The sequence below is a fragment of the Engystomops pustulosus genome, chromosome 3, assembly GCF_040894005.1.
Source record: "Engystomops pustulosus chromosome 3, aEngPut4.maternal, whole genome shotgun sequence".
In the NCBI taxonomy this organism is placed as follows: Eukaryota; Metazoa; Chordata; class Amphibia; order Anura; family Leptodactylidae; genus Engystomops; species Engystomops pustulosus.
In genome coordinates this window covers 210,319,633-210,330,817 of record NC_092413.1, presented here as the reverse complement: position 1 = coordinate 210,330,817, position 11,185 = coordinate 210,319,633, and the positions used below count along the sequence as shown (strand labels likewise).

At 44.4% G+C, this 11,185-nt stretch overlaps 1 protein-coding gene across 2 annotated transcripts in view; it reads left to right on the top strand.

The window, feature by feature from the left end:
- Window positions 1–3,500: 3,500 nt before the first annotated feature.
- Window positions 3,501–11,185, top strand: part of CD2AP (CD2 associated protein) — a 52,781-nt gene continuing 45,096 nt past the window's right edge. The window contains exon 1 of one of the 2 annotated variants that reach the window (XR_011854352.1): window positions 3,501–3,775. Coding sequence is in view for 1 of the 2 variants with exons in the window: in XM_072143701.1 (XP_071999802.1) it covers window positions 3,772–3,775 (4 nt within the window). In the remaining variant the exon portion in view is untranslated. The remainder of the gene's footprint in view (window positions 3,776–11,185) is intronic. The other variant, XM_072143701.1, reaches the window with a different exon arrangement.

Below are 11,185 nucleotides of genomic sequence, written 5' to 3'. Positions count from 1 at the left end.
TAGTCAGTATATACACTGCTCCTGTGTTATATACAGTATTATAGTCAGTATATACCCTGCCCCTGTGTTATATACAGTATTATAGTCAGTATATACACTGCCCCTGTGTTATATACAGTATTATAGTCAGTATATACCCTGCTCCTGTGTTATATACAGTATTATAGTCAGTATATACACTGCTCCTGTGTTATATACAGTATTATATTCAGTATATACCCTGCTCCTGTGTTATATACAGTATTATAGTCAGTATATACCCTGCTCCTGTGTTATATACAGTATTATAGTCAGTATATACCCTGCTCCTGTATTATATACAGTATTATAGTCAGTATATACCCTGCTCCTGTGTTATATACAGTATTATAGTCAGTATATACCCTGCTCCTGTGTTATATACAGTATTATAGTCAGTATATACCCTACTCCTGTGATATATACAGTATTATAGTCAGTATATACCCTGCTCCTGTGTTATATACAGTATTATAGTCAGTATATACCCTACTCCTGTGATATATACAGTATTATAGTCAGTATATACCCTGCTCCTGTGTTATATACTGTATTATAGTCAGTATATACACTGCTCCTGTGTTATATACAGTATTATAGTCAGTATATACCCTGCCCCTGTGTTATATACAGTATTATAGTCAGTATATACACTGCCCCTGTGTTATATACAGTATTATAGTCAGTATATACCCTGCTCCTGTGTTATATACAGTATTATAGTCAGTATATACCCTGCTCCTGTGTTATATACAGTATTATAGTCAGTATATACACTGCTCCTGTGTTATATACAGTATTATATTCAGTATATACACTGCTCCTGTGTTATATACAGTATTATAGTCAGTATATACCCTGCTCCTGTATTATATACAGTATTATAGTCAGTATATACACTGCTCCTGTGTTATAGTATTATAGTCAGTATATACCCTGCTCCTGTGTTATATACAGTATTATAGTCAGTATATACACTGCCCCTGTGTTATATACAGTATTATAGTCAGTATATACCCTGCTCCTGTGTTATATACAGTATTATAGTCAGTATATACCCTGCTCCTGTGTTATATACAGTATTATAGTCAGTATATACCCTGCTCCTGTGTTATATACAGTATTATATTCAGTATATACCCTGCCCCTGTGTTATATACAGTATTATATTCAGTATATACACTGCTCCTGTGTTATATACAGTATTATAGTCAGTATATACCCTGCTCCTGTGTTATATACAGTATTATATTCAGTATATACACTGCTCCTGTGTTATATACAGTATTATATTCAGTATATACCCTGCCCCTGTGTTATATACAGTATTATATTCAGTATATACACTGCTCCTGTGTTATATACAGTATTATAGTCAGTATATACACTGCTCCTGTGTTATATACAGTATTATAGTCAGTATATACCCTGCTCCTGTGTTATATACAGTATTATAGTCAGTATATACACTGCTCCTGTGTTATATACAGTATTATAGTCAGTATATACCCTGCTCCTGTGTTATATACAGTATTATAGTCAGTATATACACTGCTCCTGTGTTATAGTATTATAGTCAGTATATACCCTGCCCCTGTGTTATATACAGTATTATAGTCAGTATATACACTGCCCCTGTGTTATATACAGTATTATAGTCAGTATATACCCTGCTCCTGTGTTATATACAGTATTATATTCAGTATATACCCTGCTCCTGTGTTATATACAGTATTATAGTCAGTATATACACTGCCCCCGTGTTATATACAGTATTATAGTCAGTATATACCCTGCTCCTGTGTTATATACAGTATTATAGTCAGTATATACACTGCTCCTGTGTTATATACAGTATTATATTCAGTATATACCCTGCTCCTGTGTTATATACAGTATTATAGTCAGTATATACCCTGCTCCTGTGTTATATACAGTATTATAGTCAGTATATACCCTGCTCCTGTATTATATACAGTATTATAGTCAGTATATACCCTACTCCTGTGATATATACAGTATTATAGTCAGTATATACCCTGCTCCTGTGTTATATACTGTATTATAGTCAGTATATACACTGCTCCTGTGTTATATACAGTATTATAGTCAGTATATACCCTGCCCCTGTGTTATATACAGTATTATAGTCAGTATATACACTGCCCCTGTGTTATATACAGTATTATAGTCAGTATATACCCTGCTCCTGTGTTATATACAGTATTATAGTCAGTATATACACTGCTCCTGTGTTATATACAGTATTATATTCAGTATATACACTGCTCCTGTGTTATATACAGTATTATAGTCAGTATATACCCTGCTCCTGTATTATATACAGTATTATAGTCAGTATATACACTGCTCCTGTGTTATAGTATTATAGTCAGTATATACACTGCTCCTGTGTTATATACAGTATTATAGTCAGTATATACACTGCCCCTGTGTTATATACAGTATTATAGTCAGTATATACCCTGCTCCTGTGTTATATACAGTATTATAGTCAGTATATACCCTGCTCCTGTGTTATATACAGTATTATATTCAGTATATACACTGCTCCTGTGTTATATACAGTATTATATTCAGTATATACCCTGCCCCTGTGTTATATACAGTATTATATTCAGTATATACACTGCTCCTGTGTTATATACAGTATTATAGTCAGTATATACCCTGCTCCTGTATTATATACAGTATTATAGTCAGTATATACACTGCTCCTGTGTTATATACAGTATTATAGTCAGTATATACACTGCTCCTGTGTTATATACAGTATTATAGTCAGTATATACCCTGCTCCTGTGTTATATACAGTATTATATTCAGTATATACACTGCTCCTGTGTTATATACAGTATTATAGTCAGTATATACCCTGCTCCTGTATTATATACAGTATTATAGTCAGTATATACACTGCTCCTGTGTTATAGTATTATAGTCAGTATATACCCTGCCCCTGTGTTATATACAGTATTATAGTCAGTATATACACTGCCCCTGTGTTATATACAGTATTATAGTCAGTATATACCCTGCTCCTGTGTTATATACAGTATTATATTCAGTATATACCCTGCTCCTGTGTTATATACAGTATTATAGTCAGTATATACACTGCCCCCGTGTTATATACAGTATTATAGTCAGTATATACACTGCTCCTGTGTTATATACAGTATTATAGTCAGTATATACACTGCCCCTGTGTTATATACAGTATTATAGTCAGTATATACACTGCCCCTGTGTTATATACAGTATTATAGTCAGTATATACACTGCTCCTGTGTTATATACAGTATTATAGTCAGTATATACACTGCTCCTGTGATATAGTCGCTGCTCCTGTGTGTGAGGAGCCGGCAGGCAGGGCAGTGACCAGGATGTGGTGTCAGGCTGAGCAGTGATGACGTAGCGCTCGGTGACGTCAGCGCACCAGGTAACAGCGGGCAGGCCGGAGTCTCCCTGTGTGGAGAGCAGAAGCCGGGACTCAGGGGGCGGGCCGCTATTGGCTGCGCCGCGTCACGTGAGCCGCGCCGGGGCTCCTGCGAGCTGGCGTTCTAGGGCTCAGTCGCCGTCTGGCTGGCGGAGGTAGCGGCTGTGTCACAGGCGGCGGATCACGTGACACACCCGGCGGAGAGGGAGGAGCGGGGGACGGATTTTGATGGGCTGAGGGGCAGCGAGAGGCCGGAGAGGGACCGACTATCCCCGCACCCTGGAAGCGGCATCATGGGTGAGTGTGACCCGGGGCATGCGGGGAGGAGGGGGGAGAGACACACCTGGGGAGGTCACGTGACCGGGCGCCCCCCACCCTGTAGTAGTGCCAGGTCCTAGAGGTCTCCATGAAGTTCTGTGGGATGTGGTGGATCCCTTTAAGGCCCCTAAGAACCTCCTCCTGTCAACTCTTCCCCTTTAACTGTTGGTGTGAATGGACTCCTAGACGTGGACCAGTGTGTTGTGGTGACAGTACACAGGTGATGTGGGACCGCCTTTCAGAACCAGAACCGGTGCTGAGCTCCTGCTTCTATGGACCCAAATACTGGGGTGCTGTGACACCCACTAATAACTCGCCCCCCTGAGCCTTGTTCTCACTCTCTTGTCACCTCCCCCCTCCCTCTAGTCAGATATTGTATAGATTGATCTGATGGGAGTGATAGTCCTGCAGGATCTGTGGTAAAGGTGACACCTCCTCCTCCTCCTGCTGTACTGGTTCTTACTGGGAAGACGCTGCATTATCTTCACCGCAACTACAACTCAGGTAGATGAGGAGCATGCTGGGGGATGTTGTCTAAGTAACAACAGCTGTAGCCGTCCGGATACTACTACTACTCCTAGCCTGCAGGCCGACTGAGGGTTGTAGTGCTGCCTCAGGTCAGAGATGTCTAAGTGTTTACTTCAGGAAACCCTAAGGATATGTTCACACTGCGGAGAGTGTGTGGCAGAGCTCCAAGTCTAACACTAAGGGTGCGGCGCCGTGTGCTGCCATCTGGACCCGTTTCCCCCCCTGATCGGATCCGTCTGTTCCGTGAAAAATCTGTGCAGATCATTTTCCGGAGCGTATGAACTGGTTTACGGAAATCCCAAAACTCTTTGACATTGCAGATTCCGCTGTGGAAATCCATGGATTTTTCATCATTCGGATTCAGTAGTTGCAGGTAAGTTAAAGGGGTTGTCTGGGATAAGAACATTGTTGTTTCTTTACTAAAACAGCGCCACCACCTCTTCATAGGTTGTGTCTGGTAATGCAGCGCAGTCTCTTTTGAAGGGAAGACCTGCAATACCAAAAGTGTCCTGTGTACAGGAGTGGTGCTGTGCTGTTCTAATCTTGTACATCCCCTTTAACGTGATTAATGAATCGACTTGATCTGCAGCGTATTCCTCCATGCACAGAGATGTGTGCCGCCCTGTAGTACTCCGGGTAATGGCGCCCCCGTCCCCTATAGCCGTGCCCCATTACATCTCCGCAGAGTTTACTCTATAAACAAGGAAGGTGAGCGCTGTGAATGATCCCATACATCGCACCGGGGCCGGCACATTCTTCACCAGCCGAGGGGGGAGGAGGGTTCCCAAATAATGCAGATGATTGATGACTGGAATTTGTACGCAAACAACTTAAAGGGGATGTTCAGAATGAGGAAGGAGCAGCTGCTTTCCTTCAGAAATAGCGCCATATCTTTCTGCAGGTGGAGTCTGGTATTGCTGCACTAGCACACACAAGCCATAGACAGATGTGGCGCTGTTTGTGGCTAATGGTCATCCCTTTAAAGGGATTGTCCTGAGTTTGCCTGCTGTCCCTTATCTACAGGATAAGGTGGAGGGATCAGTTATCAAGAACGAGGGTCCCTTTCCGTGGGTTGGAAGTCAAATCTCCTACAAGACGACCCAGAGTCATTCCAGAAATTGGGATCAGCATCTTATCCCCCTATCCTGTGGAAAGGATATAACATACACAATCCCTTTAAGGCTTATGAGTAGTATCAGGCCCTAGTAGTATATGCTTGATCAGTCCTGGTCACCTCCTGTGTCAGTCCTGGTGTTCTATTCCTGGCTCTATATGATTGTTTGCACTCCGGCCTGTGATCCTATAATCCGGAGCCTCGGAGGACAGGCCTGGACACTACAGATAAGGATCCGGCTGTGATTAGCGGGAAGTGACAGCCCCGGGATTCATCCTCTATTTACTAAACAGTGTGCGGTGTCCCGGCCGTCTCTCCAGGAGACAGCTGCTCCCGGGATTATGTTTACCGGCCAAACATTGGATTATGATGCCGGAGCGTCCGCCTGTGTGATCGCTGGGAAGGGGAATGTTGTTGCCGTATTGTGCACCCCTTGTGCCCGTCTGCCCGCTGTGCCCACCTGCCCCTGCTCACACCTGGGTATACAGAGGCTTCATATATCGGGCAGTTGTTGGTGTAGGATTGGCAGGGGTTGCCCCGGGGGGTCAGACGGATTCTCGGAGAAGTAGATGCTTCATGGTCTTGTTCTTCTGCGTCTCAGGAATGTGCCGCCTCATTACTTTTTTTGGCTTTCTGAATCCATACAAGGACCAGCCACAAATTCCAATTTTAAAGGGGTTGTCCAGTCACAAAAAACTACATAAGGACTAACTTGCTGATTGGTGGGGGGTGTTAGTGATGGGTCCCCACCCCCGGTCATGAGATGTTTGCACCCTAAATGAACAGAGCAGCCGGTCACACACGCTCCCTGCTGCTCTGTTTATCTCTATGGTGCTGACTTCGATAACAGGGGGACGTACTCCACCTCCGCTTCTGTCCGCCCCAAAGATGGTGAATGTTAGGGCAGCGCATGGCTGACCTGACACACTTTTATTTTGCAATGCAACAGGGGTACACCAGTCCCCGTACTCATGATCCGTGAGGGTCCCACCAGTGAGAACCCCACCAATCAGCAAGTATCCCTTTAAGCCTTATATTCATTCCTTAAAGTAAATTGAGCTGCAATACCAGGCACAGCCACGTTCATACTTATGGCGTTGTGTCTAAGGTTAAAAATGAAAGGAGTCATATAGGAATTCTTGGCGGTATGTCCAGAAGTGCTGTTGGCGGGTCAGGTGATCCACTTCGGCCAATCGGTGGCCATTGCAGAGCCTTTCTGATGTACAAGTAGTGGCATCTCCAATGATGTTGGGCTGAAATGTGTCCTGTGTCCCTAAGCACTTCTGTCCGTAAGAATGTTAGACCACCACAAGCCTGAAGCAGTACAAGTCCAGTTTTTTTCTTTGGTTGCTCTGGCACCAGGGGGTATTCCAAGATTTAAAGGGCTTCTCCAGTAATAGGAAGTTAGGTCTCGTTGATGGGACCTCATGGGTCACAAGAATAAGAGTCTGTTGTTTCCATGTTGCTCCAGATGGGAAGCGGTGCCCTGGCCATGCTCCCGCCGAGTGCTCTCCTAGTGCTCCATCTCTCAGCTCACAGTTACTGCTTACACCCATCTCTTTTCTGCAATCATTTTACATTTTCTTCCTCAAATTTGGGCTTCCTGTGGTGCAAATAGATAGAAGCGAAATTTAAAAGGGAATCAGTCAGCAATATTTGTCATGCCATACAGCCAGTATTAAGGATTGTTCCTAGATAGATCTGTAATCATAACTAGCAGCAGGACTTAGGAAATATGGATTTATGTTCCAGAATTGCAGCTTTTCCAAGTACAATGGGGACGTGTCCTCACACTGCTGTGCTCTGTGCTGTCTGCAGGCGTTGTTGAGTATTGTCCCTGGAGACGTGTAAAATCTAACTTTTTTTTTTTTTTTTTATTAGATAGCTTTTCTAAATACAGTGGGAAGGGTTGTCCTCACACTGCTTGACAATTGGATTTCTGCATTGAACTGCCCCCAACTCCTCCCGTTTCACTCGAGGCACTGGAGCATCTCAATACAGAGAGCTCAGAGCACAGCAGTGTGACGACTTATTGTCCACTAAAGGGCAAGCTTTCTTTTTATTGGAGGGGAGGTAATTTTGCATACGCATTGTCTACTATTTGTTTTCACCTTATTCTATTCCCTGATTGCTCGCCTCATTACCCTGGACGGTAGGTGCCTGCAGGTGCAGGGCTGTTTGTTGTTCTCTCGCAGTCTAACCCTTTAACGCTCTGCAGGCGACGCTCGCTTCCTCCACGTGACGGGCAGGAAAGATCTCTGCCATCTACAAGGGGTGACGTCACCTGCAGGTGCTGTGCCTGTACCCGAAACCACCTGTAGGCATCACACAGCAAGCCAGAAAGCAAGTTGCAGAGTCAATATCCTCCCATTGAGAGTCAGTCTTGCAGTACAATGTTGTATATAGACTGCGGTAAAGAAGAATTTGTGTGTGTGCGTGGGTCATGTCTATTTGACCTCCTCGCCCTATTTCAAAAATAATGGGGCTTTTGGCAACCCCTTTGGATGTTCATTGGTGATAAGCACCTAAATCTTTCCTCAATGGAGTAATGTCTCCATGAAGTTCAATCCTCTGCAATCAGTAATGTCCCCGGGGTGTCGCCTACTTTACGTTACCATTAGATTAATGAGAATATCCCTAATTGATTTTGGGTTTTTTTCTGGCTTGCTGCAGACATTGTCATCCATTAAGGGGATGAAGATGGATGTGAAAAACCTGACTGCAGGGTGTGTTTGTAGTCTGTTACTGTGGAAACGTACAGTAACTGTAAATACAAAGTAGCAATTGTTTACAAAGTTTTTTTTAAATGTATCAATGTCTCATAGTGGACAGTTGGCTGTTGTTCCGCCCTTGTAGGATTGTGTACTTTTTGCTCCTGATTCCTCCATCCTAGTATAGCGCTGCTCCCCCTGGTGTGTCTGTCACATCTGGCACCGGACGCTGCCGCAGCGCGTAGGATGTGACGTCACGTCTGAGAGCTAACAGGAAAGCAGCAGCTGGGATTCTTGGGAATAGCTCAAGGTCTGTACAGGAAACGTAGTGATCAAGTTGCCTGATACTTTCTGAAGATGATATCTAGATGTAAAGGGTTATGCCGAGGATTAAAGGTGATGCTTAAGTGCCCGCTAATTACTGTACAACGCGTCATGGGCTGTATACACAGGGAGTGGAAAGCCATAGCGAATGAAAAATGCATATTTCAGACCAATTTGTACATTGATAAAGTGGGATGTGAGCGGAGAGTAATAACTACTGTCTATAATTCTCTAGGACGATGTTCACACTTTGCTTCTGGATCAGTATCAGCTGATTGGTGCAGAGTTTGGGTGTCGGACGGTCTCCAGTTAAAGATAAATAATAGGCTATTACTATAATTAACTCAGTAAAGTCCTGTAGCAAACTGAGCAAGACTAAGAGAACAGATGGAAAAGGGGGTCTGACTACGAAGTGTTTCTGAGTAGTCTGTTACCACGGAGACGCTGGCCAGCTAAGTTGCTGTATATACAATGTATAAAATGGAGATACATTGGAGAGCTTTAATGCATATAACATAAGTTGTTGTTGTTTAGGGTCGCTGTACCTAAATGTAAGAATGTTGTACATAGAGGAGGTAACCTGTAGCTTGGATGGGAGGTATGTCCGCCTTGCCTGCAGGGGGGATTGTTTTTGTTGTTATAACTTGCTGCGTATGAGGAAGACAAATCAATCACCGATGTTTAGTTGATCTTGTCTCATTGTGAGGATTATCATACCACTCCAGCGAAATATGGGAGATCCTGGGTATAGTTCATTCCTTACTGGGGGTCACTGTCTCCTACAGAATCATCACAACCCTGTAATGTTGCTGTTGTGGTTTCATTGTGCTGTAGGTTCCTGTATTGTATGTACTGTATGCCTTCATACCCAGCTGTCACTTCTTATGACTGCCCCAATAACATGGCCAACACCCTCTTCTACTGCTACTAGAGTCCTGAGTAACCTGGCTACCCTCCACTGACCGTAAAGGTCCAGCTATGAAGCGTCTGTAGTGTAGGATGACTTCTCCACTATGATCCTCCCATGTGTGGTCTTGCATCACTGAGCTGGTTACACAATGTCTCTGCACCGTCATAAATACATTCCATCCATGATTAGTTTTTATGCTTGAGTCCTGACACATCCTCTATATACTACACCACACAGGAGGAGGAGAGCCGACACATCCTCTATATACTACACCACACAGGAGGAGGAGAGCTGACACATCCTCTATATACTACACCACACAGGAGGAGGAGAGCTGACACATCCTCTATATACTACACCACACAGGAGGAGGAGAGCTGACACATCCTCTATATACTACACCACACAGGAGGAGGAGAGCTGACACATCCTCTATATACTACACCACACAGGAGGAGGAGAGCTGACACATCCTCTATATACAACACCACACAGGAGGAGAGCCCACACATCCTCTATATACTACACCACACAGGAGGAGAGCCCACACATCCTCTATATACTACACCACACAGGAGGAGAGCCGACACATCCTCTATATACTACACCACACAGGAGGAGGAGAGCTGACACATCCTCTATATACTACACCACACAGGAGGAGGAGAGCCGACACATCCTCTATATACTACACCACACAGGAGGAGGAGAGCCGACACATCCTCTATATACTACACCACACAGGAGGAGAGCGACACATCCTCTATATACTACACGGAGGAGGAGAGCCGACACATCCTCTATATACTACACCACACAGGAGGAGGAGAGCCCACACATCCTCTATATACTACACCACACAGGAGGAGGAGAGCCCACACATCCTCTATATACTACACCACACAGGAGGAGGAGAGCCGACACATCCTCTATATACTACACCACACAGGAGGAGGAGAGCCGACACATCCTCTATATACTACACCACACAGGAGGAGGAGGAGAGCCGACACATCCTCTATATACTACACCACACAGGAGGAGAGCCCACACATCCTCTATATACTACACCACACAGGAGGAGGAGGAGAGCCGGCACATCCTCTATATACTACACCACACAGGAGGAGGAGGAGAGCCGGCACATCCTCTATATACTACACCACACAGGAGGAAGAGAGCCGACACATCCTCTATATACTACACCACACAGGAGGAGAGCGACACATCCTCTATATACTACACGGAGGAGGAGAGCCGACACATCCTCTATATACTACACCACACAGGAGGAGGAGAGCCCACACATCCTCTATATACTACACCACACAGGAGGAGGAGAGCCCACACATCCTCTATATACTACACCACACAGGAGGAGGAGAGCCCACACATCCTCTATATACTACACCACACAGGAGGAGGAGGAGAGCCGACACATCCTCTATATACTACACCACACAGGAGGAGGAGGAGAGCCGACACATCCTCTATATACTACACCACACAGGAGGGGAGACAACACATCCTCTATATACTACACCACACAGGAGGAGAGCCGACACATCCTCTATATACTACACCACACAGGAGGAGGAGAGCCCACACATCCTCTATATACTACACCACACAGGAGGTGGAGAGCCCACACATCCTCTATATACTACACCACACAGGAGGTGGAGAGCCCACACATCCTCTATATACTACACCACACAGGAGGAGGAGAGCCGACACATCCTCTATATACTACACCACACAGGAGGGGAGACAACACATCCTCTATATACTACACCACACAG